Raw genomic sequence first — 22,712 nt, 5'->3', positions numbered from 1 at the left:
ACACTTATGTACACACACACACACATGTGCATGTACAAACACATACATGTGACCAGGGATATGCAGTCCTGTCCTGTGCATGAAAAATGAAGACATCCCACTGACTACCACTTCCATCCAAGGGCCATGGGGTGGGCAGACATGGCCATGGGTAATTCTGTAGGCAGCTGCCTGGATTCTAATACCCCTTGTGGCTATCACCATAGCTGTTCCTGGCTCCTGACTTCAGGACCCTTTGACAGCTACACCTCCCTGCATGATGTAGTTATCATACACTCCCTATGGCAGGTTTGGGGGAAGGATTCCATGTGCTGAGTTTGAATGACTTCCTGGGACTGAGGTAGGCCACTCTAGCTGACAAGTACCTATTCACAACACTTACAGAAATGGTCACTTGTCAGGATCTGTGGCATTCTGCCCCTGGAGAGTGGGTAATGCCAGCAGAAATGAATACCTGGATCATCTGCCAAAGATGTTAGATGGGCCCTAAAACCGACCTCAGTGGCCACAGCAGCCTCACAGGGCCGGCCTGTGGAGTACATTACAACAGGAGCTCTTACTCATGTCCCCCCCCCCCCCCCCACTAGAGCAGGTCTGGCTCCAGTCATAGAGGAGAGGCCCTTGCTGTACACAGTCTAGCAAGCTGCCACACATTAAAGGTTTAGATCATGTAGGGAGATGGCAGAAGCTAAGAGCTAGGGTCCAGTGGGTGGTCTCAGTTCACTGAGGTGGGGTGCCCTTCAGGGACATAAGAGAAGTCCAGTCCCTCTCCTACTACATTTCCCACTCTATAAAGGAGCCAGCTTTGCTCCGCTCCTATGCACACCACGTTGGCCTGATGCCCCAGGGCTAAGGCTAGATGACAGGTGAAACCATCTGAAACCGAGGGGTTTCTACCTTATCTCAGATGTTTATCCGAATGAGGGAAGACTGACTGAATCCATCCCTCTGTGGTCAGGATCCCAAGGATGGGGGTAGGCAAACCCTCACTCACTCTTACCTTCTGGGGCAAACTCAAGAACACCTGCCCCCTCAGCAGACCATGTGGTTGAGAGTAGCAGTTCTCAGACTCGCAGTGCACCCTGGAATGGTCTAGTTAAAAGTGGCTCCTGATTCCCTGGGACCCTCCTTCTGCTGGCATTAGACCCAGGAACTGGCATTCATGAGTCTCCAGATCGCACCTCTGAGAGGTGCTGCCTTTCATGTTCTCAGTCAGGTGTTAACCAAGACCCAACTGCTTATCAGTTCTGAGCAAATCCAAAGGTCAGCCAGCTCGGCAGCAGGTAAGTGTACATCATCTCTGCCGCTGCCGCTGCTCCCTGCATGAAGGATGGGAAATCCTGCCAGTAGAAATGTTCTCCTGCCCTTCTTGGCTGGCCCAGACCCCATGCTCTGTGTGAATGCTGGATAAAGCCTAGGTTGAGTAACTGGGGATTGGGGTAAGGGCTCTCCCAAGAAATAAGAAGAACAAGACAAAGGGTGCCAAAATCAAGCTCAGCCCCAAGAGAAGTGGCACCCCATTATCCTTCTAGTTTAGGCTTCTGGGGTGTCACACAGAGGTTGGAATGAGGCCAAGACCATCTCTGATCATCTTCTCATGCCTGGGACTTAGGGCTGTCTTCCTTGCCTGTGACAGTTCTCTAAGAGTATAGGGTTCCTGGAGGCACAGCCCTGAGGGTCACATAGGGCAGAGAAGGGTGACAGATCTTCTGGGACTTCCTGGAAGTAACACTCGACGACAACTCCCAAGGCATGACCTTTACTCCTCAGGGGAGGCAGGCTGAAGTCCCTTGTCCGTAGGTGCGCAGGTGGGTCCAGGGAGCCCCAGGGGTGCAACCTTTGGGAAGCCTGGGGAGTCTAGTCCAGAGCCCCCAAGAGAGAACACAGCAGTATGGGGGGAGGGGAGAAGAGGGAAATGGCAGGCAGGGATTGGAAAGGCAGCTGGGGGAGTTAAAATATGCAGATGGAGAGATGTGCGAATGCCTGGAGAAAGGGAAGACCCGGATCACAGGCAGGGAAGGAGCTGGGGAGTGGACTCGGGGATCTACCATGAGTGGGGCCCGGACCTCCACCCAGCTTCCACCACCCACGTTCACTCTTCCAGTATATCCTGAGCCAGGGTTGCAAGGCTTGGGGATCCTTTCTGTCCCTACACTGACACCTGCCTCTGTACCGATGAACTGAATCTGGGGGCCTCCCAGTGCTGGATCTGAACTCAGCTTCCTGGCTGGTAGGGTCTACAGGGAAGGTGTGGAATATGAGGTTGGGGGGGGGCACTTCCGGCATAGGTGGTGGTCCCTTACTTCACACCTCAGACTTCTTTTGGTCTCAGTGGCAAGGACAATGGGCACACAGAGTCTCTTTTCACCTCTGTCTAATCCTAGCTGGAGGCCCAGAATCAAGACCCCAGTGCTCCTGACGGAGAGGATAGATAGACTGAGGCCAGAGGCAAGCCAGGCTGCTGCCACACAACAGCTGGTCCCCCCCAGTGCTGTGCATTCCTTCAGCACTTGCAGCGCAGCCCTACTTTGCGCTCCATTAATTTGCAAGTCAGCTGCTTTGTAAGTGTGCCTTTGTCTATTCTCCCTGGCTGTCCAGACTTCCTCACCCAACCTGGCTCGGGAGGGTGGGGGCTGCCCCCTCTCATTAGCCCTGAAATCCTGCACCCAAGAACTCTGGACAGCACAGCTGCCTGTCCAGGAAAGGGAGATGTTGGAGTGGTGACAAATGCCAAGCCTGGAAGAGCAGGAAGGGCAGTGTCCTCATTTTCTGTGGGAAACTGAGGCTGGAAGAACGAACTTCCCTACTAGGAGCCTTAGCGGGCTCTGCTCCAGTACCTGCCTCTCCTGCCATCCAGTCCCGGTGGTTTTATAGTGGGCATGAGATTAATAAGTCTTTGAGTGTACAAACTGAGTCTTATCCACCTTAACATTCCCGAGGGAACTAAGACTGGTCTCTTCTCCCTCAAAATCATCCCAGGAGCCCCAGGAGAGGACCAACTATTTAGTAGGCTGTGTGGAACCCTGACTACTGACTTCTCATTTCCCAAGCCCATGGCTCCCTCCAGGGTGAACCAGGCCCTGTAGCACTCCTGACTCCCCTTAGTCTGGGGAGGGTTCAAAGTCAAAATAACCCCACCTCCTATAAGTCCTAAAATAAACTTTAAGCCCACAGAGCAATGGCATGCTGACCCTCCTTCAACTTTTTGCCAACTCAGTTCCTATGCAAACTGGGAAGGCACGGCAGGTCATGCTCCTCTCCAGCAAATCCACGCTGAAGGTCGGGCCTCTGGCTGGCCTTAGTTGAGCCAGGCTTCTCCCCACTCCTGGGTGTAGTTTTGAGGGACCTGGAAACTGTGCTGGCTGCCAGCTGCCGGCTGCTCCAGGGAGGAGGGTTGGAGCTTCAGCTGTGCTCCTGCTGTCTGCAGTGGATTTGCCTGCTTTATCCCAGCAAGCCAAATTCTCTTGGGCCATAAAACCTGCCGTAGCCAAGGGCTTCTGGATCCCCCAGCTGCTTCTGGATCCCAGCCTGAGGAGATGAGACTGCATTCTCCCTCAGCAGCTCTCTGGAGCCTTGCGGGACAAGTTTGTAGGAGTCCTAGGCTTCCCCAGCTCCGCTGCCCTTTGATGCCTGTGTATGTGTCTATAAGAAGACTTCTCTGCCTGAGCTGCCAGGTGAGGGCTCTGTCCTACCAGGCTTGCACAAATGACAGGTGACTAACCAGTTTTCAATGAGCACAGTCTCCCCCTCCCCCCAGATCCCCCCCCCCCCCCCCCCCCCGCACTGCAGAAAGCCATGCCCTTTTCACCTGGCCCTGGTCTGCATATCTGTCCTGAGACTCACAGGAGAGGGCTACACCAAGACCAGATAAACAAAGAACTGCCCTCTTCAAATCTATATTTTTGCTGTTGTTTATTTGTTGTCAGTTTCCATGCTAACTTTCTTTTTTCTTTTTTCTTTTTTTTCCTTCTCTTTTCTTCCCTTCCCTTTTTTCTTAAAGTGCTTTCAAAACAGGGTTTCATGTTTTAGCCCAAGCTGGAACTTACTATGTAGCCCAGACTACTTTCAAAGACATGACAATCCTGCTTCATCTGTCTGAGTTCTGGGACACTATACCTGTCCCAGATTAATCGTGTTTAATCTCAATGCTCAGATACAAAGGCTCTGCCCATTTCTGGGATTGAAGGGTCTCTCCTGTGGGTGCCCAGGACCTTTGTCTATTTGTCCCAATGGGCATGCTTTCCTTTAAGCATACTGGATCCCAGAGGGTCCCCACAAGAGGGAGGGGCATCTACCTGCTTATCAGCATGTGCACGTACCAACCAGGCTTTACCCAGGTCCCTTCCCTGCCCCTCCCCAGGCCTACCAGGCCTTCGTAGGCAGGTGGACCCTGGTTCTTCCTTCCTTCTCTGTTCAGCCATTTCCCAGCTCTACCCCAGGCTTCACCCTCCTATTACACGCTCACCAATAAATAAGTAGGTGGTGGCACACGCCTACAGACTCAGCACTCAGAAGGCAGAGGCAGGAGGATCTCTGAGTCCAAGCCCAGCCTGGTCTACAGGGCTTTTTTTATGTGTGCTAATAATAAGAGCCCTCTTTTATTAGCATTGTGGTACCGGTCTTATGGACAGTGACATAACAAATAGTTGTGGTTTGTCCTCTAAGGGAGCCAGGGAGATCATTATTATTCCACTTTTGCTTTATTACAATTAATTAATTTTTAAAAAGACATGTGGCCCGAGACTCATTATGTAGTCTAGGTTGCTCTTAAACTCACAGAGATCCACATGCTTCTTCCCTGAGTGCTTGGGTTTACATTCACAGGGTCACACAGACTCTGATCCAGTCCGCCAGCTACCCTGTCCCTCCACCAGGGCAGAACCATGCTTTTCCATGGGTGACCCGACAGCATTGAGCACCAGCCAACTGCCTGGGAAAAGTCATGAGTTTTAACACCACTGCCCAGTACAGCAGGCGACAGAGTCGGTGCCTCCCACCCCCAGAAGCACACCAGGTAGGGGCCATGGCTCCCCACCCAGCATCTCCCCCGATTCCCACAGCCTGACTTACTTCTCCAGCATGGACATGACGATTGGAGGGAGCACCAGAATGGGCATAGGCAGAACCACACGTGTCAGGGCTGTCTCCAGCAGGGCCTGAGGATGGGGACAGGCTGGGGTGAGTGGAGAACATCCGCGAGGGAAGCCAATCCCACCCCAAGTGTGAGGTGTGTGCACTGCTGCTCAGCACATCTGGCAGCCTGGGCTCGCTCACAGCAGTGCTCAGAGCTGGATTCCAGACAGCAGATTCTCTGCATGGGGGAAGGGCAGTTGAGGGCAGCCTCCCCAACCTGGGATGTACAGGGATCAGGGGTTGGGGAAGTGGTACACAGAGGGCCTAAGATGCTGTTAAAACAAAGCCAGAACAAACTGCTGGGGCCTGCAGAGCCAGAGGCGTTCCCAGGCTGAGTGAAGCTGTGGGATACTTTTTTAAAAAATACATCCCTTAAAAACAAAGATATGTAAGAGCTTTGTCTCCTGGCTCTAAGCCTTTTTTATTTTTTTCTTTCTGTATCCCCAGGCTGGCCTTGAACTATGTAGCTGAGAATGGTCTTGACCTTAAACTCGTCTGCCTTTCCTTCCTAAGTACCGAGATTACAGGCATGAACTACCACCCCTCAGTTTATGTGGTACTGGGGATCAAACTCAGGGCTTTGCGTGTGCTATGTAAGAACTCTTCCAGCTGAGCTACAGCCTTGGTAAGAAAAGGCCAGCTTTGTAAGGGGCACAAGCTTTAGCTGAGTATGTTCCAGATCCAATGGAGATCTGCCCTGGCGTGTGCTTAGGATTCCATGGGATCGAGGGAGACATAGCTTGAGGCCCAGCTAAGGGGCCATTTGTGTTTGGACAGCCACCACACAGAGTCCCTTTGAATCATGGGCTCCTGCTCTTAGAGGAATGCTCAGGAATGTCTCACAGCTCATAGATCCCCAAGTCTCTCCGATGAGACAGAGATAGACCAAGCCCGGTTGAAAGAAGCCCAGGGCTGCAGAGGAGCTGGGTCACCTGCCCAGATGGCCTTATCACCTCTACCATCCTCACAGGGCACCATGAAAGGGTGGGGCTGGGATAGAGTAGGGCAGATTCCCCCTAATGAGGCACTGGGGCTGATAGTAATCCCCAGGAAGAGGGTCTTCTCAGGTTTCAGAAAGGGAGCCTATGGGCAGGATGTGAAGGCCTAAAGCCAGGGCAGGGGACAAAGAGTGTACTGCTGGTCTGACATTCAGCCCTGGCCCTTATAGGATCTAAATGGGCCCTGACTTGCCCCGAGATGGATGAAGAAGGAAGAGAAGCTCAGAGGCTTATCAACAAGGTCTCTGCTGAGCAACAGACACTGGTGCATGTGTGATGCTCTACCCTCTCACGCCTGCCCCTTTGTTTCATCCCCATGCCTCATAAGCTAGAGCTCAGGACAGCAGGACAAGCCATCAACCACCATCAACAGCAAGGTTGAGAAAGCATAGGACATGTATTCTTGTGTGTGTATGTGTGTGTGTGTGTGTGTGTGTGTGTGTAAAACACAAGAGCTATAGTGGGCAGGGCCAGTGAAGAGGACCTTATAAGTAACCATTTGCAGGAGCCATGGCATTTTCCATAGCCTGAAGCTCCAGTGTTCACAGTACTGTTGCTCCCAGAGAGGTAGCAGCCCTCATACCACTGCCTGCAGCTTCCCATTCACAACCCACAAAGTTGCGAAGGCCTAGGGCATGGAGAGAAAGCCCTGGGGAGGCTCCTCTGCCCTCTCCAATTAACACCTCTGAGGAAGAGCTGGGTCCTGAGGGGCTGGGATAAAAAAAAAATGGGGACATTTCACAGTGGAGACAAGAAGGAGGAGGTTGGAGAACAGTGAAGGACCATCCAGAAGAACAAGCCTGGCAGAGAGCAGACTCTGAGGCCAAGGGCTCTCACAGATGAGAGATGGCAACTGGAATGAGGAGGAGACAGCTAGAGAAGCAAGCCAAGGTCCTGTGACCAGAAGACCTCAAGGAACACACAAGCTATGCATGGGAGCATCAATCCATTTGTGCAGGGCTTAGCCCCTGGGAAACCCACGTGTCTGGCTGCGATCTTTGAGGAGCCCACGAGGTTGCCATCAGCATCCAGGACATCAATTCCTTCCTCTAACTCCCCATATCGCATCAGGACCACGTTGCAGATATTGGCACTGGCTGGAGAGAAGAATACAGAGAGGGGTAGTGAGGCACGGATGGCTTCCCACCTGGCTCCACCTCCAGCCATGGTTCCCCAACCCCCAAGAGCTCTGTGAATCCAGAAAGGTGGAGTCCTCTATTTTGCTTTCAGCTGGGGCAAAAGATCCTAAGGCCCTTTGAGACCCTGGAAGCATAGACCAAAAGTAGCAGGTGGAAATATGGCGAAGGCTTTGGGAGTTGCCACCTATAGAGGGCGCTGCTCACCTCTCTTCTAGGGCCAGTCTCCAGGCAGGGGAAGCAGATGTGCAGACACAGAGAAAGAGAGAGCTCTGGCCCTAAGATGCATCCCCCTGGGGCCTGATGTTCTACCACCAGCAACTCTGTCCCTTAGCTACATAAAATGCTTTTAAATGCCACTCCCCAAATTCAGTCCTGCATGTCTCACGAAAGCCAACCAAGAGACGGGCATCCACAATAGCAGGTGACAGACAGAGCAGACCTCGGTGCTTGCCCAGCATCTCCCCCCTTCCCCGCCCCCATCATATGCACAGGACACAAGCTTAGAGAGCAAGCGTGACTTAACTGAAGTCACACAGCAAAGTGGAACAGAGTGGAAAGGTTTCGGTGCCTGAACCTCAGGTACCCAAGACGGGATCTGGGGGGAGCAAGCGGAGTCTTCCTGTGCTTCACCTGCTCCACTTGGCCACACCTCTCCCTCCTGAGTCTCAGCTGAGATCTTGGAGACCTAAGGTCGACAGGAGGTTCCTGGATCCTTAGAGAAGCACTAGATGAAGGTGGCTGGTACAGTTGCCCTGATCCCCTTTACAGGGACGCACAGGCCAGGCCCGTGATGCTGTACTGATATAGATCTGGCCTGAAGTCCTCCAGCCCTGCTTCATGATGGAAATGGGGAGACTTGGGGGTGGTAGGTGGGTGGTGGGAAATGTGGTGGGGGGGTGACAAATGCAGAGCCTGCCTGCTCCACTCCTCCCCCCAAAGCGCCTTGCTGTGTTTAAAGTTTTAATTTTTGCTAATTAATGTCAATTAATTTTGTATAATGAGTGTTTAATTTTGGGGAGTGTGTGAGCCTGGGAGCGACTGCAGTTCTGGGCTGTGAACGCTGATTAGCATCAACACCTGCTGCTTCCCCCTCTCCAGTGGGGGGGCACCCGGGTTTGGGGAGCTGGAGGGTGGTGAGGCTCAGTGGGCAAGTGGAGTGGGAGGGAGCCCACAGATGCTCCTGGGACCTGAGCCAAGGGCTGGGGAGCCCAGCAGTGCAGGGTGCTCACAGCTGGGGGACAGGATTCTGCAGGTGAAGGCTGAGCTGGGAACCAGGGCTCTCTGAGACTCACTGTCCTATTGTAATCAAGTAGGGAGGTGGAATCAGCCGAGGCGAAGACCAGGAGGCACTGCAGTCTTTGGAGAGGGAAAGCCGGAGAGCAAACAAGCTCTGAAATGTATTTCGAGCGCATATGCTATCTTTGAGTGTCTCCACTGTTTCCACACGATGCTGATCAACACTCACCATGGCAGACTTTCTGTGGCAAGGACTCGAGCCTCTGACTCCTGTTCCCACAGTACACACAAATCAACCAGGGGCCACGCGGGGAGAATGTTCTTTATTATTCATGGTTTGGGCGTTGGGGTGGGAGCATTATTGGCGCATGGCTGGCAGAGACAGTGAGGCTGTGAAACACGGCCTCTTACCTGGCCCCAAAGTGCCCCGACAGAGACACTCACACCCTGGTTTGTTTTGAGATAGTGTCTTTCCATGTAGCCCAGACCATTCTCAAACTGGCCATTCTTCTGCCTAAGCCTCCAGAATGCAGTTTCCACAACATCTGAGAAACCCTTACCTTAACCACATCCAAAGGCAGAATTAGGAAGGGGGGTCTGAGGTAAAGACTAGGGGTGAGAGGGAAGGCCATGGAAGATGATGGGCAAGGTGCATGGGCTTGGGTCTTCTGGCTTGGGATTCATTCCCGACTTTGTCTCCCTCTCTCTCTCTCTTTACTTGGTCTCAAAGGCGAGCTCCTGATAGACCTGGATTGCTCAGGACCCTTCAGGCCTTTAGATGGCCTTGGGAAGCAGCTCCTGGCCTCTGTTGGTGACCTGCCCTCTAGTGGCCTCAGAGATACTCTGCAACCCCTTTGGCCTTTGGGCTGTCAGGCCCTATGTTCTGAAAAGTGACGTCACTGAGTGGGAAAGTAGGGTTTTCTGTCTGAGAGGGTGGACCCCTACCCTCAAAAATGCCTTCCATTTCCAGCACTACTGTTCTGGACAAGGTGACATAACTGTGGTCCCTAAGCAGGAGACAGTGAGTCCTGTCCCTCCTGCTGGGCATTCCCAGTACTGCACTTAGGGTCTCCAGGAGATGTCAGGAGACAGGCTACACTCACACTGAATGCCAGCCTCTGTACCCACCAGGTCAGGAAGGCAGGAGGAAGCTCAAATGACTACAGGCCCCACTGTGTGTGTTTACATAGAACAGGGGGCTGATGAGAGTGGGGAGGCAGGCCTTGAAGGTGACGGACAGTGGGCCAGTCAGGAGCAGGGTGGCAACTGACTTTCTCTCCAGTTTCTGAGTGTGGATGTAAGGACCGCAGGACAGAGAACTACATGTAAGACAACAACAACAACAAAAAGTACAACCAGGAGTGGTGATGTGGACCTGAGATTCTAACACTCCAGAGGGAAGCAGAGGCAGGAGGATGATAAAAACTCAAAGTCATCATCAGTTACAAACTGAGTTCCAAACCAGCTGGGGCTAGACGAGGTCCTCTGTCAACCCTTCAAAGATCACACAAGAAAGTGATGACCCAGACTGCATTTGTCTCTCACCAAGTCTCTCCAGGATGTCATTGGAGAACAATGGCCCTGTCATTTAAGCTACCTGGATGGAAAAAAAGGGATAACTAACGTCAAAGTAAAAACAGCCCCCACCAGGGACAGCATTCTTTGACATGATTGGCTATGCAGATGACATGTGCCATTTAATCTTCTCTGTTGCCCCTACACTCTAGTTACAACCAGCCCTAGTAGAAATCATCCCCCGTAACAAGTAAGATGCATGTCCCATGCAGGGACTGCACTTCAACTACTTCATCTGGGCCGTTCAATTTTTCGCTTTTTTCCCCAGCCAGAGACCTTCCCAGATCTCTCCTACCCCATTCCAGAGAGAGAGAGCGAGCGAGCATGGGTCTCCCTTTTGACACACCAACAGATCTATCATCGACAATATCAGCAGGTTAATTAAGCAGTCTATTAGCAATAATGTTACAAAAACTGGCACATTTTCAACTCAGATCGACACCATTCAAGACTCAGGCATGACTGACACCAGAGCAACAATACAGGGAGACATCATGAACTGGGGGAGGGAATGACAAAAGCACTCTTGACTGCCACAGATGTTCTTGCATGAACTCACTGCCATGCAAAACCGTGCAGACAGTGAAGGGCTGACGCAGCAGCATCCAGAGTCAAAGGGACGATGTGAGAAACAGACGGAGCAGCTTCCTCTCTGAGAAGCCCACCTCTGAGCTCGCACAGGGCAAGAGATCAGCAGGGCCAGGACAGGCAGCACACACCTGTCTCAGAAGCTGGCCGTTGGGAAGGCAGGTGCATCAGCCCGTGCAGGAGGAGGACTGTTCCGACACGCCCAGGAAGAGCCAGAGGCCACAGACTTGGAGAAAACGAGATTCCATAGCTCCTCAACTCTGAAATGCTTTTTTCCCACATCTTAATATCCTAAAAGTTATGATGTGTGGGGCCAGGGTGATGGTACAGTTGGTAATGTGCTTGCACAGGGTTGGCCTCAGTTCAACCCCCAGAGCCCATGTAAAAAGCTATGTGTGGTAGTACATACCTGAACCCCCAATGCTGAGGAGGTGAAGACAGGAGGATACCTATGGCTTGCTGGCCAGTCTCACTAACCTAATAGCTGAACACTGGATGTCAGTGAGCAACCCTGATTCAAAGTACAAGGTATGGACATGTGAGATGGCTCAGTGGGTAAGGCTCCCACCACCAAGGCTAACAACCTGAGTTAAGTCCCTGGAGTCTTCATGGTGGAAGGAAAGAGCCAGTCCCTACACCCTGTCCTTGGCCCTCCCCACAGGTGCTGTAGCACATGAGTTTACAACACACATGCACACACACACACACACACACACACACACACACAATATCATAATGGCTGTCAGGGAGCAGAGGAACCTTGTCTGCTACCCAGCATAATTGACAGGACCCCTGTGGATTTAACGACGGGTATGAAGATCGCTTCATTCAGCTGTCACCTCAGCCGACCACAGCAATCCACACAGAACTTGAGCTCAAACTTAGATTCCTAATTGTTGCCTGAAACATCTTTTTTAAAACTTACACTATAATGGTGCACGGACACGAAAAGTTATTGTACATGCAGAAGATCGTCTGCCAGATACCAGGCAATGCAATTAAAGGCAGTAGAAATTGCCAAACCATAGATAGCTACCCTAAAGAAATGCTTGCCCATATGCACAAAGAGACATTTACAAGGATGTTAATTATAGTGCTGTTTGTAAGAGCAAATAATTAGAAACAAGCTAAATGTCCACCATTAGGGAACTCACACTGGACTCTCTCCAAAACAAATCGTGATGGGAAGAAAGCTATTGAGAGCAGGCAGGTGACTGTGTCAAGCCTTGTCATTAATAGAGCCAAGTGTACATGTGCGTAAACACACAGGTAATGTTTGAGAAGACACCTGTCTCCTAGAGCGGCCCAGAGAGGAAAGAGTGCAGTTTGAGACTTGGGGCCTGTTTTGAGAGACGTCTATATCTTCTACACTAAATGTTTCTATATTATTTAAATTTTACAATGAGAATGCAATTATGTTTTATTTACCTAAGAAGAAGCCATCTTAGAAATATGGACGTCTCCAGGTATACCAGTGATGCTTTAAGTCCTAGCGCTTGGGAGGCAGAGGCAGGAGGATCTCTGTGAGCTTGGGGCCAGCCTGGTCTATATAACGAGTTCCAGGCCAACCAGGTCTACATAGTAAAATCCTGTCTCACAAAGAAAAACATAAAAACAAAACAAAACCAAAAAAAAACCCCAACTTTTTTAAAAACAAAAAAATTAATTAAAAAAGGAACGATGGATGTTAAGGTCTAATTTTAACCCATATTATGAGTGAGAAACTGGGGAAATATATTGGTTAAATGTGATAAACAAAAGTCTGCTTATATAAAACTATGGGAGCTGGGCAGTGGTGGCACATGCCTTTAATCCCAGCCCTTGGGGGGCAGAGTCAGGTGAGTTCGAGGCCAGCCTGGTCTACAGAGTGAGTTCTAGGACAGCCAGGGCTATACAGAGAAACCCTGTCTCAAAAAATTAATTAAATTAAATTAAATTATGGGGAGGGTGAAGGTTACTGAAGCTATTTCATCCCCAAAATTCACCCAATAGATGTCCCATGTCAGTGATTAGAAAGAGACAGGAGACCCAAACCCTAGCTAGTGAGGAATGTCTTTGGGGATTCTGTGAAAGGTCTCCTCCCATCCAACAGGTAAGAGAGAAGAGTCAGAGCCTCTAGTCCTCTGAGCCCAGAAGGACTGAGGTGTGATGCCTGGAGCTGCAGCTGCCACACTGATGACGAGAGGTCTAGTCTGAAGAAGCTCACAGGGCAGTGGGCAGAGATGAGGTGGAAAGGCAGCAGGGCTGGGGTGTCTCATCTGAGATGCGCTCTGAGGAAAGCAGCAAGTTCTTGTATTACTTCAGCTACTCTGACTTCAGCCTCAATCATCCATACCCATCCAGCCCAAACAGAATCGAGTTTTAAAATTTATTAAGGAGCTTGGGAAATACTCAGCTGACCAAGTGCTTGTCATGTAGGACCTGAGTTCCAGCCCAGAACTCATGTAAAAAGTGTAAACTTGCAATCTCAGAAACAGGTGGATCCCTGGGGCTTGCCACTCCGCTGGCCAAGTAGCCTACTGTCTTAGTCAGGGTTTCTATTCCTGCACAAACATGATGACCAAGAAGCAAGTTGGGGAGGAAAGGGTTTATTCGGCTTACACTTCCATACTGCTGTTCATCACCAAAGGAAGTTAGGACTGGAACTCAAGCAGGTCAGAAAGCAGAAGCTGATGCAGAGGCCATGGAGGGATGTTCTTTACTGGCTTGCCTCCCCTGGCTTGCTCAGCCTACTCTCTTATAGAACCCAAGACTACCAGCCCAGAGATGGCACCACCCACAAGGGGCCTTTCCCCTTGATCACTAATTGAGAAAATGCCTTACAGTTGGATCTCATGGAGGCATTTCCTCAACTGAAGCTCCTTTCTCTGTGATAACTCCAGCTGTGTCAAGTTGACACAAAAATAGCCAGTACACCTACCTAGTAAATTCCAGACCAGTGAGATACTGTCTACAAAAGGGAAGAGATGGAGGGGAGGGGTGCTACAGACATGGCTCAGTGGTTAAGAGCACTTACTGTTCTTGCAGAAGACCTGAGTTCAGTTCCCAGCACCCACATTTGGTAAAGCCACCTGTAACTCTTGCTCCAGGAGATCTGATGCCCAGCCCTCAGCCAGCATTGCACTCAGGTGCAGTGTACATATGTGTATGTATGCACACACTGTCTTAGTCACTGTTCTATTGCTATAAAGAGACATCATGACCAAAACAACTCGTATAAAGGAATGCATTTGGTTGGGGCTGGCTCACAGTTTCAGAGGGTTAGTCCATTGCCATCACAGTGGGAAGCATGGCAGCTTGCACACACTGGAGCAGTACTGAGCGCTGTAAACCCTGATCCACAGGCAGAGAGGGAGAGAGAGAGCCACACTGGGCCTGGCTCAGACTTTTTTTTTTTTAAAGATTTATTTATTTATTTATTTATTTATTTATTATATGTAAGTACACTGTAGCTGTCTTCAGACACTCCAGAAGAGGGCGTCAGATCTTGTTACGGATGGTTGTGAGCCACCATGTGGTTGCTGGGATTTGAACTCCAGACCTTAGGAAGAGCAGTCAGATGCTCTTACCCACTGAGCCATCTCACCAGCCCTGGCTCAGACTTTTGAAGCCACCCCCTCTAATAAGGTCACCCCTTCTAATCCTTCCAAACAGTCCATCAACTGGGGACCAAACATGCAAATACATGACCTCACCAGGCATTCTAAATCAAACCACCACCACTACCACCACCACCACTACCACCACCACCACCACCACCACCACCACACACACACACACACACACACACACACACACTAAGAAAAAGATCCAGTGGTCAAAATCACAGAAAAATGTAAGACTAACAGTTTTATGAAATGAAATATAAAAAACTTGATAAACATGAACTCAATCTTATGAATAGTCAAAGACAGACTTCTGAATCTAAGAAAAAAATCAATTTGCAAGAGCTCTTTATATTTTGGAAGCTAATCCTCATTGGTCAAATGGTTTGCAAATGGCTGTTGCTGGACTATGGTCTGGCCCTCCCACTTTGTGGATGGTATCGTCTGTCACACAGTTTAATATGTCCTGAAATAAGCAATCCTTCCCTTCTCCCAGTACTTTCTGTGCCATTAAGAAATTGCTGTTGTTCATCTATATTTTTCTTCAAAAAAATTTAAAATGTTTACTTTTCACAGTTAGGTCTGTAATCTGCCTTGGAATTTATTTTTGTATATGAAATTCAGATCACCACATTTCTCCTACCGGAAGACCCAAGTGTCTAATAAACTTAAGAACACTCTCAACTATACTAGGATTTAAAAGGAAAAATAAGTCAATCAAAGTGAGAGATAGCAGCTGGGCATGAGAATGTAATCTTAGTTTATGAGACAGAGGTAGGGAGATCAACAAAAGCCCAGCCTAATAGGCTACATTGCTACAGAGGAAAAAAACAAATGGTGGACTGGGGAGATGGCTCAGAGGCTAAGAGCATTTGCTGTTTTTGCAGCTTGGTCCCCAGCATCTACATCAGATACCTGACACTCTAACCCTCTGGCCCCTGCAGGTACCCACACACGCACATGTGCACACACACACAATTAAAAACAAGAAGTAACTCTTACAAAATCAAAGTGTGCATGTGCATGTGCGAAGAGACTACTTCAGATGGACACAAATGTAAAAGGTGCTGACTGCTGAGAGGTGTTCAAGAGGACACAGGACACTGGAGAACAGAAATTCAGGCCTTGTGGATCTGAAAACCTGCATTTTGTCTGGCAGGACCTTACAAAGCCAGAAACACTCTAACACACCCCTTCCATCTCTAGCTGCAGCTCTTAGATTCTCTGCACAGCCATGCCTCTGAGATTCAGTCCAAGGCAGAGCCCAGATCTGCCTGTTTTCAAGCTCCCTGGCAGACACTATACTGATGAAGGTTTTCAAAGCCCAGTCCATTCCTGTGCACATGGACAGATTGCATGGGAGTGTGTGCACAGCTGTACAGTGAGGAAGGAAACAGTCCCAAGGGATCAACTGTGGACAGTCACAGGGTAGGCCCCCCAGTGGCAGCTGAAATGGGTGTGTGTGTATTAACACAGAGAAATATCAAATCCATAATGAATAGCAAGCTTCTGAAAAACAAGCAAAAGGCTGCCGAGATGGCTCAGTGGGTAAAGGCACCTATTACCAAGCCTGGGCACCTGAGTTCAGTCCCTGGGACCTACACAGTGAAAGGAGAGAACCAGTTCCTGAAAGGTGTCTACTAACCTCTGATCATGAGTGCACAGCAACACAGCACAACCACAGCTATGTGAGCACATGTGTGCATGCACGTGTTCGCACGTACGCACAAACACACACACACACACACACACACACACACACACACGGGCAGGGGGAGGAGGGAGAGGAAGAGAGAGGTGGGGAGGGAGAGGGAACCAAAATGAGACAAACATTAAAAGCTGTGGTGATTTGAATGAGAATGACCCTCATAAGTCCATACGCCTCCCCAGTTGGTGGAACTGTTTGGGAAGGATGAGGAGGTGTGGCCTCATTGGAGGAGGTGTGTCATAGGGATGGGCTTTAAAAAAGACACTGCCATTCCCAATGTTCTCTGTTTCCTGCTTGCTGCTTGAGATGTGAGCTCTCAGCAGTGCCTGCTGCCATCACAGACTAACCCTCTAAAACCGTTAAACACATCCTTTTATAAGTCATCTTGGTTGTGGTATTTTATCACTGCAATAGAAAAGTAATTAATAAAAGCATACCAGTCCACATAAGAATTTTAAAACGCACACAGACTGGAGGTGGTTCAGTCTATACAGTGCCTCATAAGCTTGAGGATATGAATTTACTTTCCAGAACCTATGTAAAAAATAAATAAAAACAAACAACAATAACAAGACCTATATGTGAGTGTGTGCTTATAACCCCAGCACTGAGGAAGCAGAGGTTGAAGGATCCCTGTAGCTCCTTGAACAGCATGCACACAAAGGCTATAAACGGTGGAAGTGGCCATTTCTGGAGCATACGCCTATCTAGGATCTAGACATCTGAATGGGCAGGGCCTGCTGATGGCAGGCAGTGGCCTTGGAGATCATCACCAAGCAGGTGGAGGGACAAGGGCTTTAAGTGTTTCTAACCTTTCTGTTACCTCAATGGATTTTCTTTTGTATTTGAAATATTTCATACTTTATTATTAATTCACTTAATTTAACTTCTTGAGACAGGATCTTGCTATATATCCCAGAATGCCTTAGGCTTGAACTGTAGCCCAGGCTGGCCCCAGACTCGTGACCCTCCTGGCTTTGCCTCCCAGGCTAGGACAATAGGTATGGGCTAGCATGCCTGGCTACAGTATTTCAAAGTTGGAAAAATAAGTTGCCATGGAAAGAATAAGTGTGGCTGGATCCTATTAGAAGGGAGCAAGTTAAAACTTTATGACTTTCATTGAAGAGTTCCAAAATTTGCCCGGTGTAGTGATATATGTCTTGGAAGTCAGCTAAGTCCTTCCCAGTTTAATAGTGAATTCAAGGCATGGACTGCGACAGACACTGTCTCAAACAAACAAGCAAAATACCTACTGTGTTTATGTTTTAGGATCCCATTGTACTTAATTACATTTAAATGTATATAATGAATTAACATAGATTCGTACACTTCTGCTATTGTTTTTGCTTTGAGATAGAGCTAGCCCAGGCTACCTTGCTCAGTAGCCAAGGATCCTCCTGCCTCCACCTTCCTTTTCCTGGGGATATTAACAGACACCACCATGCCTACTTTGATTTGTAAACTTTTAGCTGTTTACTTAACCTTGGGAGGATACAAACAAGCTTGTGTCTGGAAACAGGGTTTATATTATATGTCAATTATATATAATCAGGAAAAAAATTAAGTCTTTTTCATATAAACAAACCAACTACTGTAGCAGCAGCAGAAAGCAGCAACCATTTGTAGCTCCAGACAGACTTGGTCAAAGTTCTCTCAAATTCCACTTTGTCACCTTCAAGGAGGGTCAGGCAAACTTGCCCCATGCCCTCGTCCCTCCTCTATACCTTCTTGGGATCACACAGCACACACAGTGTACATGTGTCATGTATACTAGTTACCTGTCTTGCTGTGACAAAATACCCCAAGGAACAACTTAAGGAAGAAAGGGTTTACTCTGTCTTACAGTTCCAAGGGCTACAGTCCATCGTGGTGGTTACAACAGGAGATCACTTTATATCCAGTCAGAAACCAAAGGTCAATGCATGCTTTGGGTACTCTGCTCGCTTTCTCATTTTTCACAGCCCATGGCTCTGTATTGGATTTTCCCATCTCAATTAACTTAATCTGGATAATCCCTCCCAAGCATGCCCAGAGGCGAGTCTCTGGTGATTCTAGGCCCTGTTAGGTTGACAATATTAACCATCGCAGCATGGCAAACAGCTCAAACTGCATAAAAAGTCAGATGATCAAACAGCAGTCTCCTATGACCCCTGGCCTTTAGCTTCATCCTCCCTTCAGAGACAGCTACCATAGCCAGGCTCTCAGGCCAAGCAGCAGGGAACCTGCACATTTGCAGGCACACACATATACACATTACCACTTTGGCCAACTCATATACTCTTTCTCGTCACCACCAGGGCACCGTCCTTCTTGGAACACAGTCCCTCTGTCTTTGGAGGAGCAATGCTCACCAAACAGGCACATTGACCTTAATATTTGCTTAATTTCACAGCATGTTCCAATACTACATCTGAGAGGCAGCTCTAAATGGCCCAGATTTTCTTTTAAATAGCTTGAGAATCAGGGGAAAGTTTCACAGCCCATACTGAAGTGTCACCGACTCAGGAATGGAAATTTCTAAACTGGAAAAAAAATCAGTTTGTACAAGCTAGGTATAGCTAACTCTGAAGTTTGGCATTTCTACCCATAAAATTCCTGCTGAGGAAGCTGCGGGGAGACAGTTCAGTAATGACCTTGCTGCGTAAGCACAGGCCCTAAACTCAATCACTAGTGCCCATGGGGAAAGCTGGGTGTGATAGGGTGTGCTGGTAATTCTAGTGCCAGAGAGATAGAGACAGGAGGATCCCTAGAGCTGTCTAGCTCTACTTAGAGAGTCTGGGTGAGAGAGAGAGAGAGAGAGAGAGAGAGAGAGAGAGAGAGAGAGAGAGAGAGAGAGAGAAACATTATTATGAACTAACCAGTACCCCAGAGCTCTTGACTCTAGCTGCATTTGTATCAAAAGATGGCCTAGTCGGCCATCACTGGAAAGAGAGGCCCATTGGACTTGCCAACTTTATATGCCCCAGTACAGGGGAACGCCAGGGCCAAGGGGTGGAGGTGGGTGGGTGGGGGACTGGGGGGGGGAGTGTATTGGGGACTTTTTGGATAGCATTGGAAATGTAATTGAGAAAAATACCTACTAAAAAAAAAAGAAAGAGAGAGAGAGAGAGAGAGAGAACACAGTAACACAAGATTCCTACTAAGACACCCCTCTTTTGAGTATGTTAGAAGTGAGGCACTGACACATCTAAAAGCTTCCTTAGCCCACCAATTCCCATGATGGAGGCTGCAGTGGCTTCCCAGATGATGGGATGTGTGAGGCTTAAATCCTAAGCACCTATCCAGGGCTCCAAGGTGCCATCTCCTTGCCCTGTAGCTGCCCAGCCCCTCTTGCCTTCATTGCTCTTCTCGACAAGCCTACTGCTTCTCTGTCTTCTCTGTCTCCAGATCTCTCTACCTACTGGGTTTTAGGAACCGTCAAATCTCTTGAGTTAGAAAGCTATTTGTTCAGTAAAATTTATTGAGCACCTACAGGATGCCAGGACTTAGGCAAGTTGCCTAGGAAGTGGTGACTTAGTCACAGGTGAGCATCCCTCATTGCTTTCTGGGTCAGGCCTCTCAGGAGCCACATTCCTAAACTCAGGGGTCACTCATCTCAATGACAATGGCTTTGTCAGAAGGTCCCACCATCCTTGCCAGGCTCTCAGTGTCAGAGCCGCTCTGGATACCAACGCCTTCTTCATTCTGGCTGCTCTGTCCCAGCAGGAGCCACACACCACAGGGTGGACCTGTTCAGGATGACCTGATCTGAACGGAGCACATGCGACCCCTCTGACCTCCAGTATTTCACTGCAAGTCCCTCAGTAAGTCAGGACGTGGCCCCTTACTGCTTGTGTGACTACGTGATGTGTGTTCATAAGTGTGGATGTGTATATCTCTGTGTGCTTGCAGAGACCATAGGACAACCTCAGATGTCATCCTCAGACATTCCGTCCATCTCCTTTGAGACAAGCAATCTCATTGTCTGGGAGCTCACTGATTAGGCTGCCTGGCCAGCCTCCTGTTTGCCTCCCTAGTACTGGGATTACAGGCACAGGCTGCTAGGCCTGGAGTGTTTACATAAGTTGGGGTGCTCTGAATCTCTGTCCCTCGGCCACACATTCCTCTGATGGAGAAGTCAGTGGATGGTCCTCTTCAAATGGAACACACACTTCCTAAAACATCGGTGGATTAAGTTAAATTCCTAAAATCTAGGAAGTATCAGGAGATTGTCTGGTAACAATGTCTAACTGCACCCCCTCACACACACACACACACACACACACACACACACACACACACACACACACCCCTTGTGGTACTGTGACCAAACCTCAGGCTAGATGAACACTCCAGCACTGAGCCCAAGCCCCAGCCTCTATAAAATGTTACAGCATTTGTCACAAGAACATTTGTTTTTGTGCCATTTTGAGCATCTGACCAACGCTTGTCTCCAAATTAATGTTCCACAATGCCAGAGTGCGTGTGTGTCTCTGTGCAGATTGTCCACATGAGTGTACATGAGTGTCCACATGAGTGGGTGCCTGCAGAGGCTAGGGGTGTCAGATCCCCCTTGAAACTGGAGTGACAGATGGCAGCAAGTCACCGAATGTGGATTCTGGGAACCAAACCGGGGTCTTCTGTAAGAGCACTGCATACTTTTTAACTGCTGAGCCATCTCTCCAGTCCCATGCTTTGATATTTTGATATAGCGTTTCCTGCCATCCAAGATGACCTTGAACTCACTGTGTAGCCAAGGATAGTCTTAAACTCTGATTGATTCTTCCCCTCCTGCATGCTGGGATTATAAGAATGTGCCACCATCGTTGATTTTTGTCACCCTGGTTAGGACAATAAGGGGCAGATGGAGGGCTAACCTACACTGAGGGCTCATGAGGCCCTGGCAGCTGGTATAACCCCTTTGGAAACTTACAGGATGATCCTAGGATACCATTTCAAAGATGTAGTGCTCACAGACCAGAAAGACTTGAGCATATGCCTGGGATCCATTAGTGAGAGATGGCCTACTGATCATTTTCCTGGGGCCTACTGACTCAAAGAATGGACCCAGATACAAAAAGCCAGAACACTTCAAACACTCTCGTCATCAATGTCATGGCTAGAGCTCCTCTCTGAGCAACTGAACCTGAACCTTCGGTCCTAACACGCTTGTTTAAGCATTAACAAGCCCCACACGAGACCCTGCCAGGCTAATTTTCATTGTCAACCTGATTTAGAATCACCATAGAAACGCACCTCTGGAGGTGTCTATGAGGGTGTTTCCAGAGAGGCTCAACCGAGGAGGAAAGGCCCACCCTGAAGCGGGCAGCAGCCTACCTGGGTTGCAGTTTTGAGCTGAACAAAAGGGAGAGTAAAGGGTTGGGGAGATGGCTCAGCAGTTAAAAGTGCTTGCTGGGCAAGGACTGGGGAGTCAGGATCCCCAGAAATCCATGTAAATTCTGGGTGAGTGTAGTGGCCCACCTGTAACTCCAGCCTCTGAAGGGACAGACAGGATCCCTAGTGGAAGCTGGCTAGCAAGACTAGCCATATCTACCAGCTCTGGGTCTGACTGAGAGATGCAGCCTGGATATATAAGGGGAGAGGATGGAGAAGGAGTCCCACCATCAATCTGGGGTTTCCACACGTACATGCACATCCATATGGGCCCACACAGGAAAAAAAAAAAACCATGCATACACACACACATGAAAAATGGGGGGAGGGTGTCAAGCCGAGGGAGGTCTCACCTTCTTAAACTGTAAGCCAAAATAAATTCCTTCTCTTTTAAGTTTCTTCTTTGCAGTATTCAGTCAGAGAAATGAGAAAGTAGCTACTTCAGACCCTGACTATTTGCTGGGCTGAGGGGGCTGAGGAATGGTAACCCTGAGATCCTGGAACATCTACACAGACTGAGGAGGGAGGCCAACTTGAACTTGAACAGCCTATCCTGGATAGACACAGGGACACAGCACTTGGCAGCCAAGTGTGGGACTGAGGTGTGGGGAAGAGAAGGCATTTGGGCCAGCAGGGTCACGTGCCTGAAGCCCAGCAAGAGGCCAAGAGGAAGATCGCAGCCAAAGCTGCAGGGCGTTCAGGAGCAGGCACAGCAAAGGCCCAGGCATGTTCTTTCAGCCTCCAGAGGAGCCTCAAAGGGACACAGGTGCCTCATGAAGCACCACTGACCTCCATGGGGGACACCTGTCACAGGGCCCAAGGCTGCCACAGGGACATAGCACTGCCTCCTGGTTCCCAGGGGATGAGGAATGGGAAGCTATGCTGTGATGGGGGAGGGGCCAAGGCTCTGGCAGCACTGCCAGCTACCTCCTGGAGAGCTACATTCAAGACAGGGTTTCTCTGTGTAGCCCTGGCTGTCCTGGAACTCACTTTGTAGACCAGGCTGGCCTCGAACTCAGAAATCCTCCTGCCTCTGCCTCCCAAGTGCTGGGATTAAAGGCGTGCGCCACCACCGCCCGGCGTGAAAAAAAATTTTGACAACAAAAAACAATTTGACAGAATCTAGAATCGCATAGAAGACAGATCTGTCTGTGAGGGAATTTCTACAGTGGGTTAAGTGAGTGGGAAGACTGACCCTGAGTGTGAGGAGTCCTATGCCAAGGGCTGGGGCTGAATGAAAGAAAGCCTGAGAGCTGAGCCAGCATCTCGCCCTCCGCTTGCCCGAGCATTTACAAAGTGACCTGTGACAGTGACCTTCCTGCCACCATGACCGTCCTGCCGCCGTGACGTCTTGCCA

At 49.4% G+C, this 22,712-nt stretch overlaps 1 protein-coding gene across 2 annotated transcripts in view; it reads right to left on the bottom strand.

Moving 5' to 3' along the window:
• Sfxn5 (sideroflexin 5) overlaps nucleotides 1–22,712 on the bottom strand; it is a 119,588-nt gene that overhangs the window by 16,666 nt on the left and 80,210 nt on the right. The window contains exons 11-12 of one of the 2 annotated variants that reach the window (XM_085840476.1): nucleotides 7,113–7,228; nucleotides 5,071–5,156 (exon numbers count right to left, since the gene is read on the bottom strand). In XM_085840476.1, coding sequence (XP_085696602.1) covers nucleotides 5,071–5,156; nucleotides 7,113–7,228 — 202 coding nt within the window. The remainder of the gene's footprint in view (nucleotides 1–5,070; nucleotides 5,157–7,112; nucleotides 7,229–22,712) is intronic. The other variant, XM_085840477.1, reaches the window with a different exon arrangement.

Source organism: Mus caroli, unplaced genomic scaffold, assembly GCF_978045245.1.
Source record: "Mus caroli unplaced genomic scaffold, Mus_caroli_1 scaffold_7, whole genome shotgun sequence".
NCBI classification, from domain to species: Eukaryota; Metazoa; Chordata; class Mammalia; order Rodentia; family Muridae; genus Mus; species Mus caroli.
The sequence above is the reverse complement of the archived record's forward strand: the minus strand, read 5'-3'. Positions and strand labels throughout refer to the sequence as shown.